Below are 15187 nucleotides of genomic sequence, written 5' to 3'. Positions count from 1 at the left end.
CTTGGACTGTCATATCACTTCCAGATCTCATTGCTCTGGTTCCGAGGGAGGGAGGGAGGAAGGGAGAGAGAAAAAGAGATATCTTGGTTCTGCAAAGCAGCCACCGTGTAAGACTAATGGCTGTAATACAGTATCAGTTATATTTTATTTAGCCTCTAAACTTAGGAAGTTCAGATCACTTCTGTAGATTCCAAAAAGTGAAAGGAACATGTAGTCAAAACCAGAGTTGGCCTTGAAATGCTTTCCCGTCTTTCCTTCAGGCTTTGTGTAACCGTTGACTTTTGTTTTGCAGGTACCTATTTGCATTGCAAGTGAAGCAGGACCTGGCACAGGGAAGGCTAACCTGTAATGATACCAGCACTGCCCTCTTAATCTCACACATAGTACAGTGTAAGTTCCCTTTTTTTCTTCTTTCCAGGAGGATAAACAGGATGATTGGTTGGACATGCTTTGCTGGTTTACCTGTTAGTAGCTGCCTAGGGACAGGTTAAGCCATATGAACGATTTATTGTATTTCTGTACAATGACATTCAAATGCAGATCATTTATTCTTTCAAATGAGGAAGAGTTCCTGGTCACTGAATTTGCATTTTTAAAGCACTGCATTTGATGGTCTGCCTAGGATCATTTAAAAAGCAAACTTTGCAGGCAGTGGCATACAGGTTGAATTCCTGTTTTATTATGCTTTGTATCGTGTCAGGAGATCATTCAAATTCCTGGAGACCTGTATGCTGTCTAGAGAATGTAGTAAATAAACATGCTTAGAATGCCAGACTAAATCACAGTCCTAAGGGAAAACTGATAGGGAAGGAAAAAGCAACGACAGATTTTAAGCCTTTTTTTTTTAATTGCAAAGTGTGCACAATAAAGCTGTTCAGTAGAATCATACGTTAACTTTGTTCATCACATCAAAGCTATTTTTAGCTTCCAAGTGACTGGAAAGGCAGTGTATGTTTTCCATTTCAAGAGTTTATGGATACTCATCTTGAGAATAACATTGGGAAAAACCGCTTAGCGTATGTAACGGTTGTAATAGGCCACTGTTAATTGAGTATTGCTATTTCCACTGAAATGCTGTTGTATGGAAATTGCAGTCAACAAAGACATTCAGAAGCTCTTCAGTTAGTGGTGAATAGGTAAATACCAGGATCCTTTGCCATAGTCTGAGTGTTAGGGCAGTTTCTCATCAATTGCTGTTGGAAAAGCAGGTATAGCATGATTTTCTATTTGCTATGGTCATCATTGCCTGGTGTGACTCAGTAGCAATAAGACGCTGTACAACAGCCTCTGAAATTCTGTATTCCTCCTAATATTTTAAAACTGCGTATTTTTGCAGCACAGACTTAAAAAATAATATATCCTTGGCTAGCGGGCTTTTCGTGTCTTTCAGTTTTCCCCATTACGGTGTTCAGCACGTCAGCTGTGGGTCTTTTCTCAGTTAAGCTAGGTCTAACTTCCTTTCATCTCAGGAAAAAGGTCTTCATCATTGGGGGAAACAGTATCATTTGTTACACTGCATTCTAGTAGGGTGAGTTTTCCTCCTAAATATCTGTGTGCCAAAGAAAGATAATGGGGAGAGGACACCCTAATGCATGTGTGTCTCTTCATTTGAGGTATTGCTTCATGATCATCCTCTTTAAGCTCTTACACTTTATATGCATTATTTTCCTTACGATTTCTACTTGGGTCCTATTTCAAATCTTATTAATCTCTGATTAGCTTCTATCTGCCTACAGCTCTGATGTCTGAACTGCTCAGATTGCAACTGCTGCCTTGTTTTCCTAAAGCAACAGCTAAGAGAATAAACAGAGGACGTCCTTTCACCTTTATAAGCCATCCCTTTCGCTTCTCCCCACAGTCAAACTCAAATTCAGGAGTTTTTCAAAATTTCTCCACTACAGGCTTGGCCGCTCCCCATGACACACCTCCGCAGGCCGGCGAGAAGCATTTGTTTCAAAGTGTGCAAAAATGGCAAATCACCACCATTGCTCTTATGCTGCCGAGATACATTTTACTGTCAGATTAAATAATTTTCCTCGGTTGCTGGAAATTATCATGATGCATTTGAAATCTTTCTAATTCTTTGTCCCCTTGATCTGTGAACTTGAGGTGCAGCGTGATTCTGATCGGGGATTTTAGGAATTAAGTAGTATTCTCCTTACCGGGTGCTCAAATTAAGATATTTCTGTACTGAAAAAAGGATTTTTTTCCATCATATCAGAAGGAGAGAGGTTCATCATGCAGAAGTGAGACAGTATTCACAGAATCTGAACTGCCATGTTGGGCAGAGGGATGTTGTGCCTCATGGTACACCTGCAGTGCTGCTTCCTCTCGCATCTCCTGACTGCAAACTGGACCCTTTTTCTTTGATTGCTGTTTATGATTTTTCCCCTCTCCCTTTTTTTGTGTAACAGTGTTTGCTGGAAACCTCAGCTAGAAGTTTGCGACCGTCTCGTTTATTTTTTTTATTTATTTATCTTGTGTCTCATGAACATTTTTCTGTGAAAATTTTTTCTGATAAGAGTCTATAGCTGTATCTTACCCACATGGCTGTCTTTTGTGTTTATTTCTCTCCAGCTTACTATTCAGTAGCTAAAAAAGATACTAAATATTTGTCTGCAACAAAAATAAAACTAGACAGCCGATAAGAGTAATGATATCAAAGTGGAAAGATTGAGAATGCAGGAGATTTAGTATTGTATGTCATATCAATACTGTGCCTATGAGCAGTTTCCATGGGGGATATCTGATTCCAGGAGGCCCTTGTATTATGTATGCACACTTATCTCAGTGTTATAGACTGTTATTTTTACAAAATCACAATATGACAGCAAATAGTTTTCTATTAAATTTGTATGTATATTACAGAATGAAATTTATGTTTGAAACACTCTATTTAAAAATACCTTAAAAGCATTGTAGAAAGTGTTAGAAGTGAGAGGACACTTTGATACTGCAAATCATGCAGTACAGTGAGTGTGTGAAGTAAGAAGATGGACTGATTAAAGGAAAAGAGCTGAAATGCAAAGCATTAGACATATCACAAGTGCTAGAGCAGACAGAATACAGTCTGGAGTAGTGCACTTGCAAGATAAGAGGGAAGGGAGCATCACTGGAAACCAATCTTCAGCTAAAACACATGAGAAGGTTTTAAAGAAGAGCTGCATGTAAGGCTGACAATATTCAAAATAGTCCCCTTATGCTAGAGGGAGTGCTGCTTGAAAGGCATTTAAGGTGGAAAAGGAGGGCTGAGAAGAGAAGGAAAAGCTGTTGAGTACTAGGTCAGAGAGAGCAAATTCAGAACTAACTTGAAAGGCAGGAGGACAGTTTTGATAATGGATTTGCAGTTGACAAAATGCGGAGAACATCGAAATTAGGTAGAGATGAAGTAAGAGCCTTCTGTACTCTTGGCTCTGAAGACAGCCCTACAGAAGGTGGTTTCAGTCCATCTGCGTACAAGGACATACAGGGTATGAACTGCATTTTGAAGAGTCAAGGCCCGTGAGGTGTTGCAAACCTAGGTAGGTTTATGGCTTTGTTAGACAGAAGAAACTTGCCTTTCATTTGAGTTAGGGTTAAAAATGGACCCAAAAGATTTGTGATACTGGGGTGAATAATGCTGGAGCAAGGGAGCAGTTTCTGAGATGGGGACAAAAGGGATGTTTTACAAAGGAGAAGTCTCAAAGATTCTGTAGTATTTCTACTGTCTTAAGGGATGATTCAGAGCAGATGGGATGAGGGAGGGGGTGGAAATAAGTCTCAGTTATCAACTCTTTTCCACATCTGACCTCCAAAGTATAAAAAGCCATCGTGTGGCTGCAGGCAATTTGCGTTGAAAGGTTACCGCTCTGTCATTCATAGATGCTTTGGTCCTCATCTTCCCTGCCTACGCAAGGTTATTGCTCCCCCTCCGCACCTGCAGGTACATCTGATCCCAGACAAACTTCTGTTGAAATTACCGGCAGTGTTTTAAACATCATCTGAAACCTTTCTTTATTCTAAACCATCTTATTTTGGACAGAATTGGATTCAGGGATCATTTACTTGTGTACAACCGAGGTGAGGATGAGACCAGGGTCTGAGTTTGGGTCTGTGACATCCTAGGTCAACCGTGCAGCAACGTGTCTGCCTGCAACCTGGGTTTAATTTGGAGGCTTTGCATTTTGATTTCACTGACGTTATTAAGGTAGCAGCCTTTGTCATAGCATTGTTGCTGTTACCCAGCAGGCAGAGGCTGCTACGCTGTTCAGTGAAAAAGCTGATAGCAAGATTTTCAGAAGCAATCCAAGAATAGCAGGGTAGTAATCTGGCACCCACACTTTGCCTGCTCCTTCCCCACCCACCCCAAAAAAAAGGAAATCTCGCTGAATGGGCTGCAAAATGGGATGTGGGTGTGACATACTGTCGCACACACAGTGCTGAATAACGGCAGCAGATGGGAGCAGCTTTGAGGAGGAGGAAGACAGAACGTGTCTCAAACTGCTGCAAAGCTAGAGGAAGACAAATGTTTCGTAACCCCATGAGGTGGAATACGTGCCTGCATTCAAACGAGCAAACAAAACCATGTCTCCATATTTTCCCCTAAAGATTAGTCTGGGGCATGGGCTGGGGAAGGAAGCTTGTGCTTGGCTGCTCCAGGGAAAGGTGCGTGTGAGAGAGGGATGAGTTCTGCTTAATTAGTGCCGTCCTCCCTGCCCTTATCCCCTCCACAAGTCAAAGGAACACTCTGACGGCTTTGTTTGTTCAGCTGACATCCAATGCTTGCATGGTTGTGGTGGATGGGAGGAATCCTTGCGCTGCTTCTCACGTGTCAGGTACTAACACGGGGGAGAAGGGCAGAATGTGTGGAAGGATAACATAGTGGGAACCTGAATCATAAAACCATGACACGGCTTGCAAGAAACTGTTTGCTTCCCTGCCCTCTTCCCAGCTGTCTGCAACTTTTGGATTGCCTGAATAATTCAGATTTAATACAGTGTTTTAATAGAATTTTCTTAAAATTCTCCGTAGCTGAGATTGGGGATTTTGATGAAACCATAGATCGTGAACACTTAGCGAAGAACAAGTATATACCTCAGCAAGAAGCACTAGAAGACAAAATCATGGAATTTCACCGTAGTCACATGTAAGCCTTTTTTGTTCTTGTTATTGGCCACCTTCTTCCTTTAGAGTAGTTCTGATTGTACATGTGTGCTAGATCGTAAGTACAAAGGAGATTTGGACCCCTGAGTTTCTCAAAGGTTACGTCTCAAAAAATGTTCAATGAATTTCCTGAAGGTTACTCCTGCCTTTCTCCCATCATCATAACAAGGTGTTTAAGGAGCAATTGATTTTGATATTCATTCAAGCATGCCATTATTTTACAGTCTATTTCATACAAAATGCTTCACTGCTGATTTTGTGCATGCAGGTATGATTGCAAATGATGACTGATCAGTCAGGCACTTCTGACAGCAGTCTTTTTGATTTCAAGGACGTTGAATGTTGCTTTTTCACCTTTCCATGCTGTATTTAGAAATGGGTGAAGAAGGGGTTTAATGATAGTTTTAGGAAAAGCACAGTGTGCTTGCAAAATTAGGGATTTGGGGGAACAGGATTCCAGATGATGATGCAAATTTGTATCCTGAGGCCTGGAGAAAAGACCTGAAGAAAAGTAGTAAGAACATGGTTAAAATAATTACAAATAAGGCATAGAATTTTTTTTTCTCCTGTTGAGAACACTTCAAGACTTGAACAATTTCATCTAGGTATGAGTGGTAGGGAGTTCTATAGCAGTAATAATCAAACCTTTGCATAATTTCACCACGATTCACTTAGTGCTTATGGGTTCTCAACATTATGTTAAAGCTTTCATGTCTTCTGTTTTACTTCATTTTGGTATTGCATTCACTTTTACAATGGACAACATCCTTACACACTTCTGTTTATGATGGTTTGGGGTTTTTTTAGGAATATAGCCTGTTTTTCCAGTGGTAAATACAAAGAGAGGTAGTGAATTCTGGTAAAGTTCATGGTTCAAAATTTCGCTATCTAGGTGTCCCAGAACTGGAGCGATCAAAAATTCTAATGGACTGCAAGATCTGTGGATTCTTTGGTATTGATTTAGACTAAGATAAAAAGTTGTTGTTCTTGCTGATATAAAACTGGAGACATAAAAAAACCATACAGATATACCTCTGATAGGTTTCTGTCTCTTATGAAATGTGTCTTTGTTCTCTGGAGAACCCGCTGATCTCTATTAAAAGGTGTGAAGAATGTGTGTCTTCTCTGTTTTCTTTCTCAAGGGGACAGACACCAGCAGAGTCTGACTTCCAGCTTTTGGAGATTGCCCGTCGACTGGAGATGTATGGAATACGTTTGCATCCAGCCAAGGACAGGGAAGGGACAAAAATCAACCTGGCTGTTGCCAACACAGGCATTCTGGTGTTTCAGGTTAGAGCTGCTCAGGACATGACTTGTGCTTTATAAAGCAGAGAGATTTTCTTACGGTAATAAGAATTCAGGGTCTCAGCCATGTCTACAAGGACTTGTTTGGGAAAAGTCAGCAACTTCCCAAATTTTTTTCTAACAATGACCTTAAAACTTTTTATAGCTGCATTAGGTCCTTCACTTCAGGGGCTCTTACCTTGTTTGCATGCCCAGGGTAGAACTCCATCTGCAGCCACAATGTGCTGTTCAAGATGCAAACTGATCACAATTTGCAAGTTGGTCATGCTGACACCTCCTGCATATAGGAGCAGGTAGGTCTTGCAGGCATGGTGCATAATAAATGGATGTGAAACAGGGACAAATAAAACAAGAGAAAACTGGAGTACATGGAGAAGGGTGTAGGAAGCAAATGTAAGCTCCCTGTATCGTTACTTTGTCAGTGTTTACAATTTTCTTGACCAGCCTTGGCAATTCTATTCCCCTAGAAGATCCAAAGTATTTTCTTTACATGTCTTTCCTTTCCTACCCCAGTCAGCCTTGTAAACGTTCATGAAGCCTCATTACTAAATTTATCAAATTCTTGTTCTGCAGTTCCTCTTAGGTAAATAAATAGTTGGCCTTTTATAGTTGTGAAGGTACAGATAGTCAGCTGGTGTAAAATGCTTTCACTTCAGATGAACTTAAGAAGATCCAAAGTATTTTCTTTACATGTCTTTCCTTTCCTACCCCAGTCAGCCTTGTAAACGTTCATGAAGCCTCATTACTAAATTTATCAAATTCTTGTTCTGCAGTTCCTCTTAGGTAAATAAATAGTTGGCCTTTTATAGTTGTGAAGGTACAGATAGTCAGCTGGTGTAAAATGCTTTCACTTCAGATGAACTTAGGTCTACCAGCATCCAAAATACTACTTACCTCACTGTGTGTTAAAAACAGTAAGTAAACTGTTGTTTAAAATGTCCATTTTTACAATTGTCAAAAAAGACTATTCATTTTAACTGTTTGCCTTCAGTTAAAATACTAGTGTTTCCAACCTTAAAAAAGTACTTTCGAGTGCTTTTATGAAGAAAAACAACAGCTACAAATAAGGAATATGTCTGACCTAAATTACAAAACAAACAAAAAACCCACACAAAACAATTTTAAAAAAACCCTACTCAACTCTAATTGGGTTGCTAGTAAAATCCCAAAACTGAGGCATAGCTTGAAGCGTGAGAACACCAGGATGTTGTCGGAAATGCAAATAACTCAAATAATTGTATATCCGGGCTCTCCCCCTGCTCCCACACAGTATTTTCATTAGTGGAATTAATGAATTGCAAAGCCTTATAAATTAAGACTGTCTTACAGCTCAAAGTATGTGTCCACACAAAACAGCGTGGACCTCACTGAGTCCCAGCAGACAGCTGGGAACCTTCCGTAAATACGTACTTGCTCGTTGAAGGCCTGAGGCCTCATTTGTAAAGCTCTCCAGCTCAGTCATCTCTTCCTGTCCTAATGCGCCTGGGACTTTGAGAACAGGGTTTTTTGGATTTTTTGAAAAACTTGGAAATTTTGCTGGATCAAGCTCCAAGACGGAATACTGAAAAGGAAGTCAGGTTCTGACCTGCTGGGGTCTGCCCAGTACTTGGCGTCTGGCAGTAGGCTTAGGCCTTCCTTCTTGCACTTCACAGGGCAAAAGCTTTAAGTTCATCTTTTTATTTTTGAATATAACTGAGAGAAATCGAAATATGAAGACCTCATTAGGATGACCTCAAGGAGAATTAAAATTTGCTTTTGTGGCATAAGGAGTGCTCAGACAGACTTATTTTAAAGCCTGACATTTATTTAGAAATCAGTGTCAGTGCTGCTGAATATTCTAAGGGAGATTAATTATGTGATTCTTAGACAGCAGTTTGACTTAGCAGAGATCATCACGCTGTCATTACTCCTACATCCGTCTAGTGACGGCGCCCAAATCAGCGTAGGCTTCTGCTTTTAGCAATCCAGTAGTAACTCATGGAAACTTCTGTGCTCTGCTGTAGGCCTGTTTGTATTGAAATCTTTACTGAACAAACTATTGCAATGAGTATTTTAAAATAATACCTCCAATACCTTCTAACATAGGTTAAGAATGAGACTTCAGGGGAGTAGGAGATAATGATGTATAGTGGTTGGGAACTGTAGTACTTTGAAGATAACTTCTCTTAGTCTTCCTGTTTGCTTCTGATTTTGGTTGCTTTTTTGGAGGGAAAGCATTGTGTCATTCTTCAGAGAAAAGTAATTTATTTAGGTTCCTTTTACGTACGCTGCTCCCTGTACTTAGAGTATTTCGACCTTTCAGTACAAAATTTCCAGTTGCTGTTTTTTTCTCCCCAGCTATGTGATATTTAAAGGGGTGTCTGTCCTGTAGACAAACAGAGAGGAAAGAAGTCTGCCCCATCAAAGTGAGGTGACCAGGTTTGGTGTCCAGATTGCCTGCATTCTCTGTAGCTGGTAGAAAGAGAAGGCAGCACCTCTGGGAGGTGACTTGTCCACTGAAACTCAGAGGCTGCATAGTGGAATGGGATAACATGATCTGAACAAAAGATGGGCCATGCTTTTTTCTGCATCACTGTTTTCTGCAGTGATACAGGGTCAGATACTTTCACATCAACTCAGTATACCTAGTCCTATAAATATGCAAGAGTTTAACCATAAGTACCTGCCTTCCATCACAGCACCGTTATCAGAGGATGAATGATAAGAAATACCATCATTTCAAGTGAAGTGAATAGATGATTAATTTATGACAAGTTTTCTTTAGTGGTTTAGATTTCTTCATTCAGATCTGGAATGCTTAAGTTCTGCTGGCTTTGTTCTCTGTAGGGTCACACCAAGATCAATGCCTTCAACTGGGCTAAGGTTCGAAAGCTGAGCTTCAAGAGGAAACGTTTTCTTATCAAACTACGGCCTGATGTGAATGTAAGTCCTTGTCAGAAATTGATGAAGTTTACAAAAGGTTATTTGGTAAATTTCTATTCACAGATCAAACATACAGTTTGGTGGGTTTTTTTTTTTTAATCACATAAATTTCATTTTTTATTTATTTAATCACTTATGTTCCCTGCTGCTACTACACACATCCACCTGGCATCTCAGGTGAGCAGTCCTGGCAAAGGAGTTGCAAACTGAATGTCACAGGCTCGTCTTCCGACTGCGACTCTGGTACTATATCATCAATTCCTAAGTTACAGCCTGTAAACCCTCTTCTCGTTAATGTTAAGAGCACTGCTTTATCTCTGTCATACTTGCCAATGAAAGGAAGTCTGAGCAGTAGCTCCGATACTGCCAGGCAGATCAGTGATGTCTCAAAGTGGGAAGGATAGAGCCTGCTAAGCCTCAAAGCCATGGAAAAAAGCTTTCTTTTTTTCCTAGCACAGCACCTGCTTTGTCAATCCGTCTCTTTAATATGTCTTGCTTGTTTGCTTGCTTACACTGCAAATGCTATCTCAATTTTCAGAGTTCGTTCCAGGATACCCTGGAATTCCTTATGGCGAGTCGAGATTTTTGCAAGTCTTTCTGGAAGATCTGTGTGGAGCATCATGCCTTTTTCAGGCTTTTTGAGGAACCTAAACCAAAGCCTAAACCTGTTCTTTTTTCTAGAGGTTCATCATTTAGGTTCAGGTAAGACTTCTTTCCACCTATGTTGCCTCCCCATTTCAAAATCGCATCCATAATGTTCTAGGATTAAGTCTGTTAGTTTCAGCTTCCCTTTTTTACACTGTAGTTTGCTCCTTTGTATTTTCTATTGCATCTGCAGGAAAAAGCCTGCCTTCAATTTGTAGTAGCTGTTGAAAAGTAGCTTTCTGGATATAAGATAAAATGTATATAGCTTCCAGCTGTTTTGAGATAAGAACATCTACCCGTGTCCTAAGCAACACTAGCTATCAACTTTTTGGCACTCTTTGTATCCTCTGCTTCTAAAATGGGATCTTTCCTTTGTGTCAGAGATGAGTGTTTTCATTGCATGTCCATGTGGTAAACCTATCTCTGTGCAGTTAAAAGCAATGGCTTGTCTTTATGCTGAGACCTTTATGCTTGCAAAGGGTTTATGTGAGATGACCACCTATGCTAAGACCAAGTCTACCTGCGCTATATTTAACACTGTAGAAAGGTTTTAATAGTTGGGTTATTGGCTATCTACTATAGCCTCATAGTAGATATTTTATTGTGTATGCTGGGGGTGGGGGGAGTCCTTTTATTCATACGGTTTATTTTGTTTGCAAAGCTGGTCTATGCTCAACAGCCAGAAACCCTCTTGGCCGAGATAAACTGTACACTCTTTTTGCCTTACACAAGAATGTAGTAGATACGGCTGTTCTCTCTTCCCACTGTGTTTGCTTCCTTCACAGTGAATTAATTAAGATGGAAGGGCCTGTGTTAGGTAAACAAGCTATAACTGTTAAGCTTGAGTTACCCCCTGGTTTGGAGAGCAGGTTTTGGCTACACCCTCCACTCACTGTGAGCTGTGTTGCATACATTTAGTAACTTTTTCCAGGACTTGTGGTAATTCAGTTAGTTTAAAGCCTATAATGAATGAAAAGAATTTGGATCTCTATTAAACATTCTTGAGATGAGGGGTTTTTTTTACTGCTCTCAGTTCCCTTTGGAGTTTTTATCTTTGCACAGTAGGAACTACTGGGTTTTCTCCCTACTTTTTCGTGGCCTGTAGATGAAAGGGAGAGAGTGATTTCCACCCTAAATCTCTGCAGAAGAATGTATGTATATTTAGTTGATGTGTTTCCTGCTAGCAACCAAGTCAAGAAATGCATTTCAGTGGTTTTCATCTTGGTTCCAGGGTTTGCTGATACCAGGTAAGGCCGGTACTTGACTCCCAAATGGATTCAGGAATGTTCTTTGTTCATGAGAGGAAAACTTAACCCTAGTTTAACCTTTTATTGTGGTGACTTCCCAGCAGTGTAGTACCCTATAAAGGGCACCCCAGCTGAATTTAAGCAGTTCTAAAATGGCATCAAGAAGTAGCTCTGTAGCAAAAAAGGGGTAACAGGCAAAATGATAAAAATCTGTGTGTATCTGATCAGGTTCACTTATAATCTTATATGATCTTCTGCTGATAGTGACAAATACTTTTCTGGATGCTGTGACTTCATATGCAGGCCACATGCACGTTTATGATGACCGGGTGGTATTAAATGTGGCAAATTCAGTATCTCAGATTGATATATTAATTGTGGTTTTCTTCCAGTGGTCGGACTCAGAAGCAAGTTCTTGACTACGTTAAAGAAGGAGGGCACAAAAAAGTGCAATTTGAAAGGTGAGAGGAAATAAATGAACTATCCCAATATGTTTTAATCAAAGAAAAGTCATGATTTCCAGTTAGTTATATTCTAAGATCTTGGCATCAGTCCAAGTGAAAAATTTCTTTGCTGGTTTGACAGTTTATCACTTGTATAATATCCCCTTGGTCTGGAATGTTTTGGCAGAAGTTGACATAACCTAGAGTTTGCTTAAAATCAATAGTCTTCAATCTTTTTTTCATCAATGAGTGTCCTACCATCACAGGTAACTTCCTCCCTTACCTATTTGCACCCTTTTCGGTGGGATGTGGTGAATGTGAACAGACATATTCACCTCAGAATAAAACTGAAAGTAACAGGAATAGGTATAGCCAACCTCAAGGGAGAGGTCTCCAGGGAAAGCTTCCAGCTTGCTAGAGCCAGTTCTCTCTAAACTCATCTTGCTCATGGTGAGCTGAAGGTAACGGCCAGGATGCCACCAAGTTCATGCCAACAGTTCATTGCTTATGACCCATGTTCTGGTGATAAAGTGTTTTTGCTTCAGTGCCTCTCCCTTTTCTTACAGTGGTATGTTTGCAACACATAGCGCATTTAAATTTTACAGAAAGGAGGAATGTTAATCTGTTTGGAGCAAACTTTTATGAAAGCTCCTATTGAAAGGTTTTGTTTTAAAGGATGCCTGTCTCTTGGTTCCTGTTTGTAGAAAGAAAATGAAATGGCTTCTTACTGTCATTTTCCTTTTATCTCCAGGAAACACAGCAAGATTCATTCCATCAGGAGTCTGACTGCACAGCCTTCAGAACAGCATACAGAGGTGCCAAAACAAGTCAGTGATGTTGATGAAACCCTGGAATCATGCCTTTTAAACATTTCTTGTTATATTGCCCTGCACTGATTGCATTTTTGAAACTCTAGAAGCATAGTGTTCTGCTCACTTTCCATTTAACTGGGAGCCCTGGGTGTCATAATTTTTGGGTTCTGCAAGTGGAACAGGTTTATTTGCACTGTGGAACAGAGTCGCTTCCAGACAACCAGACAAATACAAATACTTAGCTTGTCCAAGCTGCACTAATGACCATCTGAAAAACTGTAATCCACAGTGTTACTGCTGGTCCAGACTTACGGCATCACCAGTAATTGACCCCCAGGCCCCACAGTCTTACGGCAGCTCCAGTACTTGGCTCCCAGCCCTCTTGTCCTGCTCAGCAACTCCTCCGGTTTAATGTTTACTAGCAATTGCACACTGACGTACTCACCCAGTCAATAGGCATGTGCTGTGGTCTCCGGTTGCTGGCATCCCAGGCACACCCAGACCATGGGCTGATGGCTCTACTGGGACAGCCCCCAGAGGATCCAGGTCAGGGAGGTCCATTTACCTGACTAGGTTATTGGGGTTGCTCTACCTGCCAGTGTTTCTCAGTGCTCATCTGTGTTTGTGGAGGAGAACCTGTAATCACCTAACCTTACATTAGGCAGTTTAAATGGCCGGAGCAAGGTATTATGTTAATGTATTTAAGAATGTTACACGTTCACCTTCTTTGCACCGCTTCCTTTTGATATTCATGGGCTCTCTTATTCCTGCAAATCTAAGAACTACAGAGAATTCTGCTATAAATGCAGCCCATTTCAAATATCTTTTAGCATTTTAATATTGCCAAGACAAGCTCGGGTAGGTGGAGCATGGCTACTGGGCAGGTGTGAAATATTTCTGTGTGCAGAAAAGCCAGCTCAGGAATTAGTGGCAGGTATGCTGCAGGGGTTGAATGCGGGGTTTTCAAAAGCCCACACATGGCTTTTTAGCATGTGTAAGTAGGCTGTGCAAAATTTGTCTTAATGCGTTTATCTTTTTTGTCCCTCTAGCTTCTCAGAGTAGTGCTAACAGGTTGATGTTCTTAGTGTTGATGGATGCTTTAGGGCATTGAAAAACCTCAAATACCCCTTTTTACCTATCACCACATTCTGTCTGCCTTCTCTTCCCTTGCTTAGTTTATGTATTTTTCTGTTCTTAAGATCAGAGACCTCCTTTTTTTCCCTTCTAATACGTTTTGAATCTTGGGTTACGTCTTCCATTTTAAGAGATTCCTATGTTGCTGCAAGATGCAGTGCAAAATTCTGGTGCATAATTACACATAGCCTTTTCCCTCTGGCTCCCTTCCCTTCCAAACCTCTTCCCTCCCACCCCTCCCTCCCTTTTGTTTTCCCCCTTGCCTTCCCTTCTTTATCTTTCCAGAGCTCTAGCTTTGCCTATGGAGACGACAGTGACGCTGCAGCAGTGCAGAGCTGCCGGCAAGGGAAGGACTCGAAGGCTTCAACAGAAGACACTGGACAGCACAAGAGCCCTTCCTTGAAGAAGAGCCCGAAGGAAGGCAGGAAGGTGGATGGAGCAGTGGTGTCAACAGTGGAGGAAGAAGAGGAAGCTGCTAAGGACAGGATGCAGCAGAACAGACCTCAGTCACAGCAACCAAGCACAGGTCCAGCTTCCAGGGCTGCTCATGGCAGCAGCACCTCCATTCCTTTCATTGACTGCAGTGATGTAGATAGCGAGTATGATCTCCTCAGAGGACAAATAACCCGGTCATATTCCCAAACAAATGACAATTATGAGGGTGATTTGACCAGTGGTGCCTATATTCACTATAGAGATGAAAATCGCAATAGAGCTAGGTACAGGGATTCCTCAGCCTCCATAAAGTCTTCCCAGTATCCCTCTGAAGAGTACCTTGATGATAATCCAGCAAATCTCTCCTTCTACACCGGGGGAAGCCCCAGGATGCCAAGGCACAGCTCACTGGTTGATGAAATGTTTAGCGGGCCAGGGAGCCGTAGTCCGCTGGCCACTCCATTGCCTCCCAGTAGCAAAGGGTCAAGCCCTAACATGAGCCTGAGCAGAACTGGCTCTCAGGGTTATGTCTCAGAAAACGGACATGAGTGCAGGGGGAGGACTGGGGAGGAGGATAGCCATGCCAGTAGCTGCTATGGCAGACATTCTCCAGGTTCTCAATGGCCTCGTGCACAGAAAATCCCAAATCTCTGCAATAAATCGGTTACGGATCCATTTATCCTGAGCCAGATATCCTCAACCCCTGGGCAGGAGTATGGATCAGAAAGATACTGTAAAGGAGATGGGGTGGCCAAGATGTCTTCTCCAGAAGGCAAAATGATGGCCAACGGCATGCCCGCTGGGGCACAGTCAAAGCAGAGCCCAGTCATGCAGTCACTGCATGCCAGTGGTATGATGGACCACATGGCTACAATCCAAATGATGGAGGGCTCCACCAGCAGTGGGACGGAATCCAGCGATTCCGACTCGGAAATCATTAACCCCTTCACTCACCCCCTGGTGTTTGGAAATCCCATTGTGCTGAGTTCCTCTGCCATGCCTAGAAATAAGTATTCCTTCGGAAGCCTTCAGCTTGATGAGGAGGTAGAGGAGGATGTGTCTGTTGGCCTCAGTGATGAAGACGGTGTGCAGGTGTTCAGCT

General features: G+C 41.5%; 1 protein-coding gene across 1 annotated transcript in view; it reads left to right on the top strand.

Annotated features, from left to right (window-relative positions):
• Window positions 1-292: 292 nt before the first annotated feature.
• Window positions 293-15187, top strand: part of FARP1 (FERM, RhoGEF (ARHGEF) and pleckstrin domain protein 1 (chondrocyte-derived)) — a gene marked incomplete at its 5' end in the record, with an annotated part of 62948 nt that continues 48053 nt past the window's right edge. The window contains 8 exons of the mRNA XM_010161846.1: window positions 293-390; window positions 5011-5125; window positions 6285-6432; window positions 9274-9369; window positions 9908-10071; window positions 11654-11722; window positions 12456-12540; window positions 13936-14176. Coding sequence (XP_010160148.1) covers window positions 293-390; window positions 5011-5125; window positions 6285-6432; window positions 9274-9369; window positions 9908-10071; window positions 11654-11722; window positions 12456-12540; window positions 13936-14176 — 1016 coding nt within the window. The remainder of the gene's footprint in view (window positions 391-5010; window positions 5126-6284; window positions 6433-9273; window positions 9370-9907; window positions 10072-11653; window positions 11723-12455; window positions 12541-13935; window positions 14177-15187) is intronic.

The sequence above is a fragment of the Eurypyga helias genome, unplaced genomic scaffold, assembly GCF_000690775.1.
Source record: "Eurypyga helias isolate BGI_N326 unplaced genomic scaffold, ASM69077v1 scaffold1482, whole genome shotgun sequence".
NCBI classification, from domain to species: Eukaryota; Metazoa; Chordata; class Aves; order Eurypygiformes; family Eurypygidae; genus Eurypyga; species Eurypyga helias.
This window is presented reverse-complemented; position numbering and strand designations above follow the sequence as displayed.